Source organism: Parus major, chromosome 4, assembly GCF_001522545.3.
Source record: "Parus major isolate Abel chromosome 4, Parus_major1.1, whole genome shotgun sequence".
Classification (NCBI taxonomy): domain Eukaryota; kingdom Metazoa; phylum Chordata; class Aves; order Passeriformes; family Paridae; genus Parus; species Parus major.
This window is the reverse complement of record NC_031771.1, coordinates 14,950,372-14,967,949: the sequence shown is the minus strand read 5'-3', so window position 1 is coordinate 14,967,949 and position 17,578 is coordinate 14,950,372. Positions and strand designations below refer to the sequence as shown.

At 41.2% G+C, this 17,578-nt stretch overlaps 1 protein-coding gene across 18 annotated transcripts in view; it reads right to left on the bottom strand.

Annotated features, from left to right (window-relative positions):
* ADGRL3 (adhesion G protein-coupled receptor L3) overlaps positions 1-17,578 on the bottom strand; it is a 489,797-nt gene that overhangs the window by 156,975 nt on the left and 315,244 nt on the right. For all 18 annotated transcript variants that reach the window (XM_015625411.2, XM_015625414.2, XM_015625396.1 and 15 more), the window contains one exon: positions 16,325-17,125. In XM_015625411.2, the coding sequence (XP_015480897.1) occupies positions 16,325-17,125 (801 nt within the window). The remainder of the gene's footprint in view (positions 1-16,324; positions 17,126-17,578) is intronic.

The window sequence follows — 17,578 nt, the reverse complement described above, 5'->3', positions numbered from 1 at the left end:
ATTAAGCAAGCAAGGAGCAGCGTGCCCTGCGGCTGCAGAGATGACAAGACAAAAGACCGGTTCCTTTGGTGGTGTAAATGGCTGCAACTTTGCTGCCTTCAGCAGTGCTGCACTTTTCCATCTGAGCTGTGGAGCCAGCCCTCTCCAGCCTCAGACAGGACTGTGATATAAATAGCAGAGAACTGCATTCAGCTGGGACGAAGCCATGGTGCAGGGAGGCAAAAAATGACATTAACAGGGATTTGCAACACAGCAATGGGCCACCAGCGGCACCCATCTCCTGTGCTGGCTTCCTCTCTCAAGGTGGACTCTTTTACTAGGGGCAGAAGGGGAAAAAAGTGGCCAAGCAGATACCTGGTGCAACCCTCTGCCCACCAGAAGCTGGCAAACCTGTTTATAAAATCTAGCCCATTTGTGATCAGAAGCTTTTCTGAATTAATATGATACTTTTCAGTGGACTGATGCAACTTACATTTTCAATGGACACAGGACAAAGGAGAACTTAGCAACTCTGTTATAATCTCCCCAAGTCGGTGATCATCTACCAAAATTTCATTGACTAGGAGGTCTCCAAGAAGAAGAACTTAGGGTCACTTTAGGTCAGCAGTCCTGCTGCTCAAATTTTAGCTAAGAAAGTTGTCGGAGACAAATTGATGCATTGGAAACATCAGAACTGATCAGTATGTTTAACCAGAGGGGATAGGCTGCTGACAGTGATTGTGTAGACAAACTGATACCAGCAAAACCTTTGTGCTCTGGTCTGCACCAAGTTTCAGAACAAAGGTCCATAATTCGATTTAAAATACTATGAATGAAGCAGTAGCATGCACAGAGAAAAGCAGGTGATAACCTTACTGTGGGGTGCAATGAAAAGAGAAAATGCCATGACTGTCTGAAGATGACTTAGATGACTGGATAACAGAGAGCATCCAAGCACTCAGGTGAGACTGTGATTGGGGAAGGACCCCACAATATGAAGTGGAAAAGCAAGCTGTTAGAATGGCAGAAAATTCAGAAAAAAATTCAGCCCAGCACAAGAAGATGCAGGACCTAGATCCATTCCTTTCTCTTACTCAGAGATATACCCTGGAAAGGCACCAAAGGTGATTTTTAACTGAAGTCCTCTGTGCTTAGCTCGCACATAAAAGGCCGTACTAACAGCTAACTCCACTGGTCACCTCTCTGCCATCCCTCTACTCCTGGCATGTGACATTTTCCTGCGTGTTTCAGCTCCCTTCGCTGGTTTGTTCCCAGCGCGATGCACCCGACCATCAGAAAACCTGGCACGTGATGCACTCCCTGCTAAATGCCAACCCTCCGTTCCAGCCAGGAGCTGAATCTCAGCCCGTGCATCTAGCAACACAGATGAAACACAGAGCTTCATCCCAGCATATAAATAAACACTGGGCAATCCTAGTTAACTCTGGATATCAAACGCAGCCGGGGTGAAGCACAGAGGTCTACTCCCTATGCACAGCTAAGGCGCTGATTTTTATATAGACAAATATATCACCACTGGGCACAGTTACAAAATGTATCCTAACATGAGATTTATGAAGATAAAGACTCCCTCCCAGAATTGCAAATAAGTAAATCATCCAGTAATTTGCTTGGCACACTTGCTCCTTTTTCTCCCAAGGCAAAATGCAGGATGTGAGATTCATCTTATTACCCAGCAGTAAGCTCACACATCTTGGTCAGCTCAGCAAGCACTGCCCAGTCTTTCCAAAATTTCCCACTTGCAGATCAAAGTTGTGAGCTATGGGAAAGGGCAGAGTATGAAACAGACATGATATAGCTATAGAGATAGCTAGAAAAGCAGGGAATATTCCTTTCTACATCCCCTCTAGGTAGATAATCCACATTTTCCCTGTCGTGTCTAAAAATGCAATGAGTCGAGGATACAAGGCTCAAATTAACAGCACATTCTTCTGGAAAGGCTGAAGCACCACAATGTCAGTCCGTACCAGAAAAAAAAACAGGTCAGAAAAACCTGTTCACCAAAGGAAATTACAATGTGCAAGGATCTATTTTTATTATGACCTGGAAGAAAAGACTGAAATTTATAAAGGATTGTGACTTTCAAACAATATTGACTCAAGGGCCATCAAAGCTTTCATTTCCATTTGCTTTTTTTTTTTTTTCCTTTTTTTCCTTGGGTAATACGAAAATGTTCTATGTTTAAATGTACAGTTTTCTAGACCTAACCCCCAGGGAGGTATAAAAAACCTTCAACCTTAATAGAGAAGGAGGTGGCTGAGAGCAGCAATGCCACAACTATTTGCCACCTGGCTAACTCCTCTCCAGCCTGTGAAAAACTATCTGAATTTCCACCAGGCTGATGCTCTTTCCTCTTCAAAGTCATGGGCTGTACTCAGAAATGTCAGAGGCTGCAAACTACTACCTGACAAATCCAGATCAACTGTGTTAAAGTTAGAGCTGAGTTTTTGCTTCACTAAAAACTAATTTTGTCTAATTCTGGAACCTCTCCATTCCCTCATAATCTTGATGCCCCACTTTGGTCTGGTCTAGGCTTTTTCCTCTCCTGCTAAGCTTGGTATTGACCAGTTGATGCTGTCTGACAGAGCCAAAGACCTTCACTGCTCTGCCAAAGAACAAGTAGTCTTGCCTAGAAAAGAGGATCCTATCAGACAGAAAATAGATAAAGGGATAGAAATATATCAATTCCCTATACTGCATTTGGAGTGATGTGCAAAATCAAATTAATTAGGCCTGCATAATATCTTGATGTCGTGAGTCAGGGAAGCCTATCAAATATTTGTATCTATCAGAACATGTGAATTGCTCGGGACAGCTTCATCCAAGGAGAAAAAACTCTTCTCTCTCCCTGGCTTCTGTGAGAACAAATGTGTATTTAGCATGAAAACCTACTTTTTCAAATATATCTCATCAACACACAAGTATCTATCTATCTATACATCTAAAGTGTGCACAGCACTATTGTCAATAGTGCTCCTGCAGCAGGAGCTTCAGACAAGTCTGCACTCAGTGTTTGATTTCAGATAGAAGAAGAAGAACAGCAAATAGGCCTAAATGAACATCACAGAGACACAGGCATGGATTTTAGCAGCCGCCTCACAGGCCTTCCAGATACCTGAGAACCTCCCCTAAAAGTGAGGCAAGGTTTTTCTGGGGAAGAGTTGCTTCCTGGGGACGTGCCCACTGACATCAGGTTGGGCAATTAATCTGCTAAAATTCAGAAACAGGGCTAACCTTGACCTTGAAGCCCATGCAAAAAGCACCAGTGTTTTTCAATAGGTGATGAAACCAGGTATATAAAAATCCAGGTAGACAAAACAATTTTTTTCTTTAATGCTCTGGAATTGCCTAAAATATTTTCGTTTTTATTAATGGGATCCAGTTTTCAGGCGTTCAGTACAACAATTTTTATGCTGTTAAAAAACACATTTGTCTAATGAATTTCTCTTGGTAAGCTTGCCTGTAATTCAGGAAACCCAAGTGTAGCCAAGATAAAAAATATGCACATACTAAAAGCTCAAATTGTAGAGAAAAAAAAATCAATTCAAAGTTTAATTACCCATCTTAAATTTCAGTATAAAGGCTACTAGAAATACTGAGCTCTTGAACTTCAATTAATCTCTAGCAATTAAGCCAGAAGGGAAAAAGATTCTTCAGAGTATTGTGAAGATGAAAAAAAACAGAAAAAAACCCTGAAAAAAATAAAAACAAAAAACAAAACCAAAACCAAAAAACACAACAAAACAAAACAAAACAAAAAAACCCAAAAACCCAAACAAAAACAAAAACAAAAAAACAGAAGGGGGGAAAAAAATGCTGCAAGGAGCTCATATCAGCTTTGGTAGGAACATCACCATTGCTTAAACTCTCATTCATGGCTCTGTTGGGCTGATTAACTCACACTTGTCTTAGACTCCTCTGGGTTTCTTTTTTCCAGGCATCCATGTGTGACTGCCTGCTTGTGTGTGGCATACATTTTCCAGCTTCACTTCTCAGGGATTAATTGGCAGAAGTGCTTGTCATGGTTAAATAATTTTATTTAATTTGCACTGTGTGAAGATATTTGGGCAAAAGGGAAAAATAATCATAATTTAATTACTTTTCCCCCCCTTTGTAATGAGAAACAGTTGCATTCCTTGGAGAGTCATCTAGGAATAGAACATTACTTAGTTTTATTGTTAAACATGCAATATTAAGAAAAACCAATAATTTTAAAAAATCAATAATCAATTTCTTGCGGTAGGAGAGTGACAAGCCCAGCACAAGTAAAACAGATTTCTATAACCAACAACTGAAGTTTACAAATATACTGAGTGGACAAGATAACATTGACACCATGTCAGGAAACATCCAAAACACTTTGTTACAGGTTTCCAAACAAAAACTTTTAGTAAATGCCTCAAAGATGTCACTTCAATCAGTCATCCCAGCTAAGGGAAGTATCACCTTTAATGAGTGGCCAGAGTCTTTGCCTTGCAAGTTAAAGGATTTCCTAAAACTTGACCATCTCTCCTTTCTTCTAATTTCAGGCAAAAATATTAGTTTGTTTTCTGTGGATTCCAAGTGGAAAGGAAGGCTGCCATAGCCCTCCTCTTCCCTCAATGTCATCTTTCCTTACATATTACCTTTATCAGAAAAAGGTCCAAAGTTTTCCAGGGAAGATGAATTAGAGAGATGCACTGATGCATGCCATATTTTTTATGATTATTCCTTTGGCATATTAAAATCAGCTCTCAAATTGCAGTAGGAAGAGGAGAGCCAGGTCACTGTAACAAGAGCTTCATCTGGAGAGGACCTGCTTTTACAGCTCTGGCTTTACTCACTAAAGAAAAGACATTCCTCACTGCTAAGTGCTAACCAACTGTAGAAGGAGACTTTTCACATCACTTCCCCCACCCCAGAAGACATCACAAGGAGGAGATTTAATGAAACACGTAGGGGCCATGGTTCAGCAAGGTGATGTTTGCCACGTTCAATGTACAAATCAGGTTGCCTGGAAACCCAAAACTCCCACTGGCACTGCCTTATACCAGCCAGCCCCAAAGAGATTTTGGAGTAATTTGGGCTAATTCCAGTAATTCTTCTTTGGTTGCAGAGGATGTTTACTCTGCCAAGAACATTGTGGCAATGACTTCCAAACATGCACAGGACCATTTTGGTGACAAATTCTGCTGTGAAGGAGAAGAAAGGACTTTTCTAGCCTTCCTTGATATGTGCCCATTTTAAGGGATCTTCTCTCCAATGAAGAGAGGGGGGGGATACATGCCTATCCTCACACTGCTCAATCTAATGAAGCCACAGCCTTGATAAAGCCTCTCTCAGATGGTTTCTAACCATAAAGAAATGCCTGACGGTGAAGTTTATCCAAAATACCGCAAAACATGGTGTTTGAAGAAAAGAACTTATTTCAATTTGAATTAAGACACGAGTGCAGGAAATTTATGTTTGCATATTAAGAAGATCACAATCTATTGCCACAAGAATTTGCCAGTATATTTTGCCATGAAAAAACTAATGTTAACAAGACTCTTAACACAATTAATTAATTACCCAATTACTTCTTGTATCCTCTACAGATCATTTCCTTGCATCATCAGCATCCTATTTTTTTACCCAGTATACTCCTTTAAAAAGAGTATAGGAAACAAAAGGGGGGGAAAAAAGACAAGCCAACAATCAGGACACCCAATTGGAATTAAATATTTCAATATCTTATGCAAAAAGTGCTGGAACAAGTTTTTGCCCTTCCCCATGGACAGATGTTCTCATCAAGAGGAAAATTAGAACTTGATGACAAACTCCAAGGTTTAAATGTCACTCCCTAGCACTCTGGTTCAAATAAAAATGGAAGTGGCATTAAGAGAGCAGTATACAAGCCCTGCAGACTGGTAATTTCTTTTACTTAGAGTTTACACACACATTTTTGTGGTACTCATCATAAAGTACACATCTGAAAGTAAAGGCTTTCTTGATTTTAGTGCCCAGAAAGCTATTTTGTCATTGCTAGTGAATTATTTGCTTTCTTGGTCTACTCAGGAATTTCCCACTGCAGTAACAAGTTTCTGAGATCTTTAAAAAAAAGTAAAATAAAAAAATCAGACCTACCATTAACTCACACGGAAGGCAACCTCCAGAGCACTGTCTGAGCAAAGTCCAAAGAGTACGACTTGAGAAACACATTTTTACCTTTTTATGGATGATGCAAATAGGCACAATCAAAACATTTATAATAAGAATGTTATTTTACCTCTTAACTGAGGGAGAGAATATCCAACCAGGAAAAGCACTCAGTGAAGTGAGGCACTGATTGTCTGGGTGCCTTTCTGGAAGGTACACTTCAGTTAAAGTCAAGTCATTAGGCTCAGCAGAAGAGGAAGCAGATGAAATCCAATCGAATGCATTACAGAGGTCAGACTAAATGAGGTAATGGTCCCTTCTGGTCTTAAAAATCTATTAATCTAATTTAATTCTCTGTTCTACTCCTCATACCAGAGTCAATTTGAACTCATTTATATGAAAAAAAAAAACAAAAAAACAACATTACAGCAGCCTTACACAACACTGTGTTCTGACCATGCAGTTTTAGGCTACCCAAAAGCTTCATTTACTCCCCACCGAGCTCAGGAGGAGGCTTGATTTACCCATAAAGAGAGCTTACATTTACAAGCAAGGCACCAGACACAGGCACCTCTCCCAACAGAATGCTGGGTGAATGTTCACCTTAAACTTTACAAATCAACCAGAAACTTGCCAGAGCACTCTCCACCTTGGCTTGTTTTTTTGGGTGATGGAATCCTTCACTCAGCCTGATACTTGCCATGGAGAAGAGTACAACGCTTTCATCACTAAAATCTGTTCCAGTCATTCCAAGGATGTTTCCTGTGAATAACTTGTAACACACTCAATATTGCACCAAGAAAATACTTGGCAGTTACTGTCCAGTGAGAAAAGCAAGAACTTAGGAGGAGAAGGCCAGAAATATTCACTGCTGTTAATGCCACCAAGGTACTCAATATGCTCCTATCAAGCAAATATATTTTATTATCCCTACTTCTAAAAAAAAAAAAAAAAACCAAAAAAAAAAACCCCAAGAAGAAAAAAAAACAAGAGGAAAAATTTCCCTTGTTTTTTTCATTTTCATGCAGTTTTCCCTCAGTATTTCCCTTCAGCTGGAGCCTCGGTGTTCACATTAACATCAGCAGTCATTTGTTTAATTTGGCATTACAGGAGTGCAAAGCATCACATGAATCCAGGCTGATGGACCTTAGTCAGCCAGAGCATCCTCCAAGCACGCCTTGGATAGAGGGAATAATTTCACACAGAGGAGCAACTAAAGGCCAGTACTTGAAGGCTCACAAAAGCTTTTCTTCACATGGTAGGTTGGAAAGATCTTAGGAGTGGGGTAGGGACTTCATCTCTGCTGGCATGTCTATACCTGATGTTGTCTTTACTTTTTCTCTCTGCCTGCAGCTTGGACAGCCCTTCCCTTGTCTCTGTCCTAAATATCAACAGATGAAAAAGAACTGCAGAGCTGCCTAATGCCTCATCTCTCCAGTGGTTCTGTTAATTTATTCCAGCTATTTGAGGGAAGCATGAATGGCACCCCAGTAAGCCAGCTCAAACTGGTATAAAGGCAGCTGATTTTCCCATCTTCTGTCATGACCAGTGTGTAACTTCTATACTTTCCAGCTCTGATGTTTCTTTGCTCCCCCCTGCACCCTTTTGAGTCTCAAGCAGGTGGTACTTTGTGAAAACAGGCCTGAGGAGCTATGTAACATGAAACAGCCAGTTTGCCTCTTCAGTGCCAGTCTTTTCAAACTGAATCCCATATTTCAGTGAAACTTGCCTTAAGTCCTGTTTCCTCTCAGCACATTTTAATCAAGCAAAAATCCTATTTACAGTGAAGAAATCCTGTTACAGTGAACAATCATGACATTGTTTCCTTGGACACATCTCATTCACCTAAGCCTTTATTGTTTGCTTTGCCCTCCAGTCATGAGCACACATTTAAAAAACAACCTTTTCAACATAAAAATGTAAGGCATATATTGCAGCTCAAATTCATATGGATATTCACTATTTGTTACAGCTTACAATTCATATATTCTCTTTGGATGCTTCAGACACAAATCAGGAGGTCAAAAAGCCTCTCAATGGCAAAATGCAATTCTCTCCAGGGCAAACAGCAATCCACTGCAGACTCACTCCTGAAGCCTCTAGCCCAAACTCCCACCAGCTTCAGAGGATTTCTCTGAATAAAAGCTGAGCTGAAACTCTTCTGGGAGTTTGTCCCAGAAAGTATTTCATTTTATCAACCCTTACTTTTGCACACCTGGTGGACTCACCTGAAAGAAATCAACACTTCTGTTCTTGATTTTTTCACAACTCAGCTTTCTTGATTTAGTGTAGTTACTAATAACAAAATGCACTTTGAAGAAGGAGTGCTTTGAAGCGCTTACTACTTCTTTCTTTCCAGAATCTGTGCTCCCCTTTCAGGGGCATTTCACAGCCCTTCATGGCTGGTCCCATTTCTCCCTGAACATGGAGATCTTCAAACTAGCTACCAAGACTCTTTTTGTCCCTTCAACCTGAATTCCCTTCCTATCAGTAATCGATCCAATCCAACCCTACCATGAGAGTTCAGCTGGATTTATGAGGATAATGCTGACCCTTCCATTCCTCATACATGCCTTGGGGTAATTGTTATCAGCACTGATACACTTCTGGAAAGTTGACTTGCTGCAGGATCTGAAGGATGGGGACCTGCTAAGGACATCACACAACTGCCTGAAGTCAACCTCTTTAAAGCCTCCCCTTAAAGGCTCAGTAATGCTGTAGCTGACTCCTAAAAGAGCTCCTTATTCTTCCTTAATTGGAGTATGAAGGCAGAAAGAAGGGCATCCAATGCCTCTCCTGCTTGCTTTGACTCTAAAGCAGAATATGGCAGGGTATCAATATCTTCCTTCTCAGTTAAAAAAAAAAAAAAAAAAAAAAAAAAAAAAAAAAAAAAAAAAAAAAAAAAACAAAAAAAAAAAAAAAAAAAAAAAAAAAACAAAAAAAAAAAAACACCCTGGCACAGCAACACTGCAGAGTGCTGGTGGCATCGAAAAAGTTAATTAGCAACATTGAACTAGACTTTAGGAGACGAGTCTTAATAAGTGTTGCTAAAAATATGACACTAGTCATTTCCAGAACAAACACAATCAGTGGCAGACGAGGGGGGAGAGCAATCCAGACCCGTGAGCTACCGTGGTGGAGGTATTTTCAGTGGGGAACAGGAATAAAGGCTGCTCATTCCAAAAACACAGTAGCAAATAACCAAATCCAGGATAACCATGTCCCAGGCCAGGCTAGTGGCTCTGCAGCCAGGCCACAGCAGAAGCAGCAGAGGAGCAGAAGGTGTTTGCCATAAAGGGCCTGGAGGTGCACAAATATAACCTGCATTGAGAAGGTAATGCCTTGAGAAAATGCCTGGCAGATTATAATCTTGGTTTGGGCTGGGAGGAAAGGAGCTGGCAGAGGCAAGAGCTCAAAAAATGGAACATCCATGAGTCTCTTCTTGGGCTAAACCCCCAATCCCATGCAGACCCCATCACTGCACACAAGCCAGCTAAATCTGCTGGCCAAGGGACAAATGACTAATCACTAAAACCACGTTTAAAAACCCAACACTCAAAGGCTGTCTCTAGCACACAATGCAGTCCCTTTCTCCTGCAAAACGCAGCCTTGGACATTTGCTGTGTGTCACCTCTTGCTCCCTGCTGCTGGCAAACAGCTCTAACCCAAAGTGCTGGCACATTCACAGCTGGGCTTGGTGCAAAGTACTTGCACAGGACTGATAAGCCATGGTTGATGTCAGCATGACTCGATGGTCTCAAACTCAATAAAATAACAATTAATCACTACTCAGGCTGGTTCCTCACGTTGAGAAGCTCGCTGCAGAAGAGGCAAAGCCACTATCCTTCACTGGCAGTTAATGCTTTTTTCCCTAAGCAATCACACCCCTATCTGCATCCTATGCTTGCTGCCAGAAACAGCTGTCTCAGCTTTTCAGACACGTTCTTGGCAAGGTCCTTTCCCCCTCACGGTGTTTGACAGGATTATGAAGTGCCGAAGCCTCCTTTTGTTTTGAAGCTTGAAAGTGAAGTTTTGCTTAATCATTTTGTCTCTTGCTGCCCTTCTCCTGCATCAACCATCCTGGCTGCCCACCAGCTCAGTCCCCACGCACTCCCATGGGAACAGAACCCCAGCCCATGGATATAGGCAAAGGCAACAACTGACCTCTTATGAGGATACAGAAGCATCCCAGTTTAGCCCGTGGATGGGTTAGGTCTCCTGTACCATCTGCTCAGGGAGGTTTAAATAGATGCCTCAGAGCAGGAGCAGTAAACTGAGAAAGGCTGCTCCAACTCTGGCGAAGTTATCTGCTTTTCCACGTTAGCTTTATTTAGGAAAAAGGAGCAACCACGTATTTATTCGTACTGGAGAGACACTGAAGTTCCTCCCGCTGTGCTAACCAAACAGTATTAATATTTATGACATGCTCTGCAAAGGGAGAATTTTGAAGCTGAGGAATATTGCATTTTTTATGGGTTTTTTGTGAGAAGGTAGACAACAGAGCTCAAACTCCAGCTTTCCAGACACAAAGCAGAAACCCCTAATTTCAGAAGTCTCATTTGTTATGGTGCTTTTTTATCATTTTTTACTCAAACACTGCTTTACAAAGAGGGCAAATATAAAACAGGATAAAAATTAAGAGACAGACCAGGCCTCAAAATGGAGTAGGAATGCAATACTGTCCTCCTGTACCTCTGAGTTTAAGGTACTGTCTGCCCAACAAACATAGGCTGAAAAGGCCTGCTTTGTTGTAAAAGATGTTCTGCTTTTTTCACCTCCAGACTTAGACATCCCTCATTGTTTTAGATAGCAAAAAGGGACTGAAATATTCATTGACTAAAGGGAACATGAATATGTGGGCAAATATTGGTGGATAAAACCCAGGGCTCCAGTAACACAACATGTTTAGCAGAAGCTCCTGAAAGCAATAGCTTATCTCTCTGAAAGCCTCCAGCAACACTGTGCAACCAGCAGCTGTCACTGTAAGCAATGAGGAGAATCGGGAGAGAGAGTCAGGGATGCTCCTAGGCGGGAGGAAAGCAACTGGAAAGTAAAAACACAGGAGAAGCAGCAATTAAACACACAGCAGCTCCCTAGAAAATGGCCTTTGTCCACCAGCAGAAGCTGCTCATCAGAAAGGCTCAGCTGGCCTTTTAAAATGCAGCGTGGATTCAACCCCAGAGATAGCAAACGTGGCTTTATCACAACGGGTCCCTGAAGCGATAGCAGCTCATATCCTGTGCACAAGTGGGATTTAAGATTCCACAGCCCTTTTGGTGTGTTCCTGGGCAAGGAAGCCGGGCGTCGAAGGCGAGCAGCGCAGGAAGCAGCTCCCAGCTACGTGTGAGCATGTGACAGCTTTGGAGCATTCAAGTTCCTCTGCCCACTGCCCACATTGCTCAGCTGTCCAAGGAAAGGCCTCAGATTTATGATGTGAAAATTACATTTTAACGAGGTGTCATATGTGTTTAAAGTCCTTATTCATCACCATACTGCCACATCTTTTACCCAAGACACAAACACACTTAATTAGCATATTATAGGACAGACGGTTCACCTTATCTGCATTGTGAAACTGCTTCGGGAAGAAAAAACTCAAAACCACCCAAACATTCTGGCTGAATAAAATACTTGTAATCATGTCAAGAGAGCATCCTACAATATTTGACAAAATGAGGAAGAATAAAGTTTGATGTGCACCCTCTGAGGTTCTTAAAATACTACCGATATCCATGTAATTCTGTATCACATGGGATTACCAGAATGGCTGTCCACAGTGTTAATATGAAATGTGTGGAAGCCACTTAAGCACATTTAGGCTGCATCAGAAGTCCTACATATCATATCAGCATCTCCCTTATGTACTGGGCATATTTATTTATTAACTTCACACATCCATGGAACAGCCCATATGGTAATGCTTGGGTCTCCTGGACATAATTTAGAACACCTTCTTGAAAACAGGAGGTCTGTGTTTCCCATGTCACTGGGAATGGCTGCTGACACATCCAAGGCCAAAATATGTACAAAGGGATCCTTCACTTGGTTCAAGTTCTTCCCTGCACTTCTCTACTGCGGGATAGGCTCCAATCCCCACCTAAGCACCCAAATGCTCAGTCAGTGTATCCTGAGCCCTGGCAAGAGCTGCCAGCACTGGGGCACCTCATACAAATGTATGTTTTAAACAAAAGACAGAACTTGAGGTCTCTGTGATACCCAGGAGCCCCTGGCTGGTGTCCAGGCAGGAGCTGTGCCTGCTCAGGGAGGTTCTGAGGTACAGAACCAGGAGATGTGCGTTTGTATGCAGCACAGTGCCGGGAAGCAGGATGGGAGCACTTCACCTTTTTGGAGAGGAAGGTTTGTTGATGTTTTCTTGAGTTTATTTGCACAGAACGTATCATAAGTGAGTGGTGATTAAAACAGGTAACTCTAGTGAATATCAACTGATTGGGTTGCAGAAAATTTTCATCCCGTCATTACAGTCTTCTGTTTCCCTCTCTGCATATGTCTAGTAGAACATATAAAAAAAAAAACTAACCTGAATACTGTTCTGTGTTTAACTTCTTGAAGAATGAGAAGAGATGCAGAGCTATCCTTACTAACACTTCAAATTCAAAAACTCAATAGAAGCTGCAAAGAAATAACCCAAAAACTCCGGAGCATTTATGAAGAAGCATCCTCCAAAAAACTCATTTTAAGGCCAAACAGCTCAAAGAAAATACACTTCAAAGGCTTTTGGTGTCTTCAAGTTCACTTCTTGAGGGCAGACATTAATGATAGGTTTCTTGGGACTTGCAGGCACTGAGGAGTGTTGGCTTTCAAAATCACTTTTGGGATAAATGAAAAACAATCCCAGACAAAGAGGAAAAAAAAAAAAAAAGAGTGGGGTAAAACCTTAAAATGCAGCTTTTCTCATTTCTGAGAAAAACGAACAGTTGGGTTTAATTCCATCAAGAGCCTTGAATTGCTTCTAGATCGGCTAAACACAGCTTTTAGCACTTCAAAATATTTTGTTTTCCGTGGTAACTTCAACTGCTGCAGAAGCTGAGCACAGAAACACCAGGATTTGATACTCACTCTCTCCAAGGAGTAAAAGCCCAGTTCTTGAAACAGTAGGTGAGAGATGCTCTGCAGCAGCAAAGATTTCAAATGTGTTCCAAAACTACATGCACAGATTTTTAATTAAAAATCACAGAAAATGCCCAGACATTGTGAACAGCAAGAGGATGTGAGTCCTGCCTTTCCTATAAATTAAGCAGCTCCTGCCAACTCCCAGTTTTTCTGGACAGTTTGGGAAAAGACTGAATAATGCTCGATTCTAGGTGAACTGCAATCCCCAGAACCTGCATTTTATTTTAGATATCCCTGAAATGCATGATGCAAGAGATTTTAAATATGTTACTGGCTATTCAAGTAGTTAAATATTTCACTTTTCTTGTTATGATCAATTTTTGGTTTTAAGAGCTCTTCTGAAACGTCACCTTTAATTGTTTTTTAACAACCCATATGTTCAACCCATCAATTTTACAATCCTTCTTTTATTTTCTAATTAAGCTGATACTGTTTACAAATTTTGCTACTCAAATTGTAACACCATGGAAAATGCCTGCATTGAACATGGCTCTGATACAGAGAAACACTGGTGATTTTTGGAGAGAAGCACATATCCCCAATCCATTCTGGGGGAAAAAAAAAAAATCAAAAAATCCTGGTTCTTCATTGCTTTCCCAGGTTTGTATCCACTTCTGTTCCTGCCCTTGGGTGGAGGAGCTGGGTTTAAGCCAACCAGATATTTAGTGTTACATGTAAAGCAATGCAGCATGAAATTTGGTGCTAACCTGAAAATGGGTTGCACTGAACTTGGAAGAGGAAGCATCATGCAGACCTGGTCTCCTGGCTCCTCTCTGCAAAAAAGCCTGATGTCAAGCATCTATTTGCTCACCTGTTCAACTCAAAATCAGTGCTTCTGTTTCACTGATTCATCAAAAATTGTTCCAACTAATCAGGCTGTGTGGGTAATGGAGCAGTAAACTCCCTTAGTGAAGTTTTTTTCTTTTCTCTTTGAATTATCTTGACCCATTCACGTTTTCTCATTAAAAAATTCAGTTGCTGTCAGAGCAGACCTCTCAAAAGTCCTCTAAACTTGTAAAATAGTGAGGTAATGGGATCCTTATGCAATTTTGCCAGAAAGGAAATCCCAACAATTTTCAAAGAAAATCACAGGTAAAATCCAGCCTTTTGTCCATATTACAAACCTTTATACAAAATTTGCACACAGGGAATGTCAGAGAAGGCTCACCAGATTCCCTGACACCAGATTAACTCTCTCATGCCCACCCATTCAAAGCTAAGAACTGCTTCAGCTTCCTATCTGAGGCACTGGGGGATTCTAATTCTAAATCCTCATCTAAACCAAAGTGAAAGGGGCTTCAAACCAGAGTGACACAAAGATAAATCACATCTTTACACCTCACAGACTTTCAGCCCCCTGCAAGGTTTTCAGCTGCTCTCCCATTTCGCTATCTTCCACTGAGAAAAAAGGAGAACAATTTCCTTTTTTAATAGGATTTTTTCCCTTTTTTAGGTTTTTCACTGATTAAAGCTTTTAATTTTATTTTTTTTTTTTTTGTATTAAAGATGCTATTACTGGCAACGGTCGCCACATGAAAAAGCGCCAGCAAAGAGTCCGTTAAAATACCTGGAAATAATTCACTAAAAAGGAGAGAAACGCTTTGAAATGGAAGGGATGCAATTGATTTCCACTCCTTGGGGATAGCCAATAGCTCACAAATTGCTCTGCTTCACTCCACCACCCAGAAAGTACATGCTCGTCATTAAGTTAGGAGAATGAGAAGTATTACTTCATTTTTTACTCATCTGAGATCTTACAGAGGTCAACATCATTGAAAATATCTCTACTCCTTAACAGTCACTCAGTTCTTGTTCACCTGCTTCTTCAAGATTTTCTTCTCCCCTTCCTTACATCTTTGTAAAAAACCCACAATTTCACTGCCAGTTTACTACTTTTATTCCAGCCCTCCTCAGATTTTTATACCCACAATTTCTTTCAGCATTTCTTGATGCATTTTCATTATTATATATGGGTAACAGGCTGCACACAGGAAAAGAAAATCTCAGCAACAGAAACCTTTTCACTTCTCTTTTCCAATCTAAAGCCCTGAATCCACTCGCCCACTTTCAAGTTTCTTACTCACAAAAAGAAATGTTTCAGAAAAAGCCATGTTATGAGTTGAACACTTTACTATCCAATTATATTAATTCTGCCTTTTTTCTTACTTTTTCAGCCTTTCAATGTACTCAGTCCACCACAAGAACTATCTGAAACTGTGACTACATCAGTACAGTCAAAAACATTTAAAATGACTGAGCAAATCCTGTTTGGAAATTCTTGCAACATCATTCAAGCTTGACCACAGCGTAGGCTAAGTCTTGTTACTAGTGAAGTGGCAACTTTGTAATTGCAAAATGATGATGGAGTTGATAAAGGTAAGGGAAAATATACCTAAGTAACTACCAGCACAATTTCTAACAGGAAGAAAGATGGAAAATCTGGGAAACCTCTGGGGGCCAGATGATCCTCTAAGATAAGGTATAGTAAGTCATAGTAAGTCATGAAATGCTTTAAAACAGAAAGAAAAGCTTTATAGAAAATAAAGCAAGAATTTAGAAGATTTTGTTGATTCTCCTTCTGACTCCAGACACACATTTGTGGGTGCATGATCACATGTTCAATTAGTCTCAGCTTCTTTAAAAAAACAAAACTCCCCCAGCTTAATGAAACAAAGTAATTTAAACTGGCAGGCAGTTTTCCTCCAGCTGTTTGTAACAACATCTTCCACGCTTTGTTTTGTCACAATTCCTGCAGAAGGGAAAATGATCTGGTGATGTACGAAAGAAATTTGATTCAGGAGAAAAGACTGCTACCCCTGTGAATAAAAGCTTGGGCATTTGGAAACTGTTTCAGGCCACTTTTGTGGACACCTTTGTCCACTTCATTTCAACTAAGACAAAAAAAATTCTGTACATATTCATGTCTTAATAACCATTATAGGTCTGTGGTGGGGCTTTATTTGCAGAAACTCAGCCAGCTCACTAAGACAGGAGTGTACTTCAAAGATTCACAAAAAATAAATGTTTAAGGAACAAAAAAAAAAAAAGATTTTTGGGTTGGTATTAAACCCCTTACCTGCTCTGCTGTCCAGCGGGCCAAAATCCAAAGAGTATTTTACAACATGATAGTTGTTCCATACATACAGGAGGTTGTCCCGGGGATTATAATCCACAGCAGCAATGTACTGGTAGGAGTTTGGAAAGGGCACATCCACCATGCTATCCTTGCTTTGGTCAGTGTTATATATGTAGTCTATTTTATTCCCTGTGGCTTCGTTGTCGTCATCTTCGTACACAGACTTCACCACGTATAAAATCCCACAGATCATGAAGGCATTGGAAGCTGACCTCTTGTCGTAGGCAGTATCCCACGTCCCTTCGATCCTTAGCGTGTAAGGGTTCAACTGGCTAATGACTATTTTGCCATTGTTCTGTTCTGTTGCATAGATTACCCAGAGCCCGTTCTCGTCCACGGCCAGGTCTATATCAGACTTGCCTCCCCAGCGGTAGGGCGAGGTGTCGTGGTAGTTGGCGTTAGCTATGATCGCCTCCCCGCTCTTTATCCTCGTCCGCAAGTCAAACTTGACGATGTTCCTGGTCCGCTCCTTGTTGAAGAACAAGGCCCCGTCGTACACCACGAACCCCGTGCCGTCCACCCGGTGCGGGAGTTTGTAGGTCGTGGTGGGCCTGCCGGCGATGAAGTCGTCCTTGGAGGAGTATTCTGTCAGTGTGTCTGTCCGGTATGGCGTCCAGGGCATGTAGTAGATTTTGTCAGAGGCCTGCAGAGGGTCCTTGCACCAGGCGCCCGACTGGTGGTCAGACTCGAATAAGTGTTCGCTCTGGTAAACTCCTTTCAGCAGTCCAGGGCAAAGAAAAACTGTTGTAGGGGAAAAGAATTTAGAAGAAAAAAAAAAAGAAAAAAGTTAATGACAGTTCAGGGTTGGTTGGCCCAATCATCTCAACAGCTTCTAGTCCCAGAGCAGAGGACACTTGAGACGAGAAGAAACCCAAGAGCAATGCCTTGTAGCTGGAGACTATCCTTCCTGCCCACCACATCTCTGGAACAAGATCTGCTCCACCAAACTGGGTTTTCTTTCCCCCCCCTGCTTTTTCTATAAGCTGTGACTCCTTTTCTTATTGCTTTTCAAATCTGTTTTTTACAGGTATACTTACTTGGACCACTCGCTTTTGTAAACTCTGAAATGAATATGTGCCCCCAAAGGATTTCTGGGTTTGTATTTCCAAATTATATTCTGCAGTGAATCTGTACCTACTAGGTGAAGGGCTAAACTCCGAGGGAATTGATCCACATATTTATTTGAACAGCCCA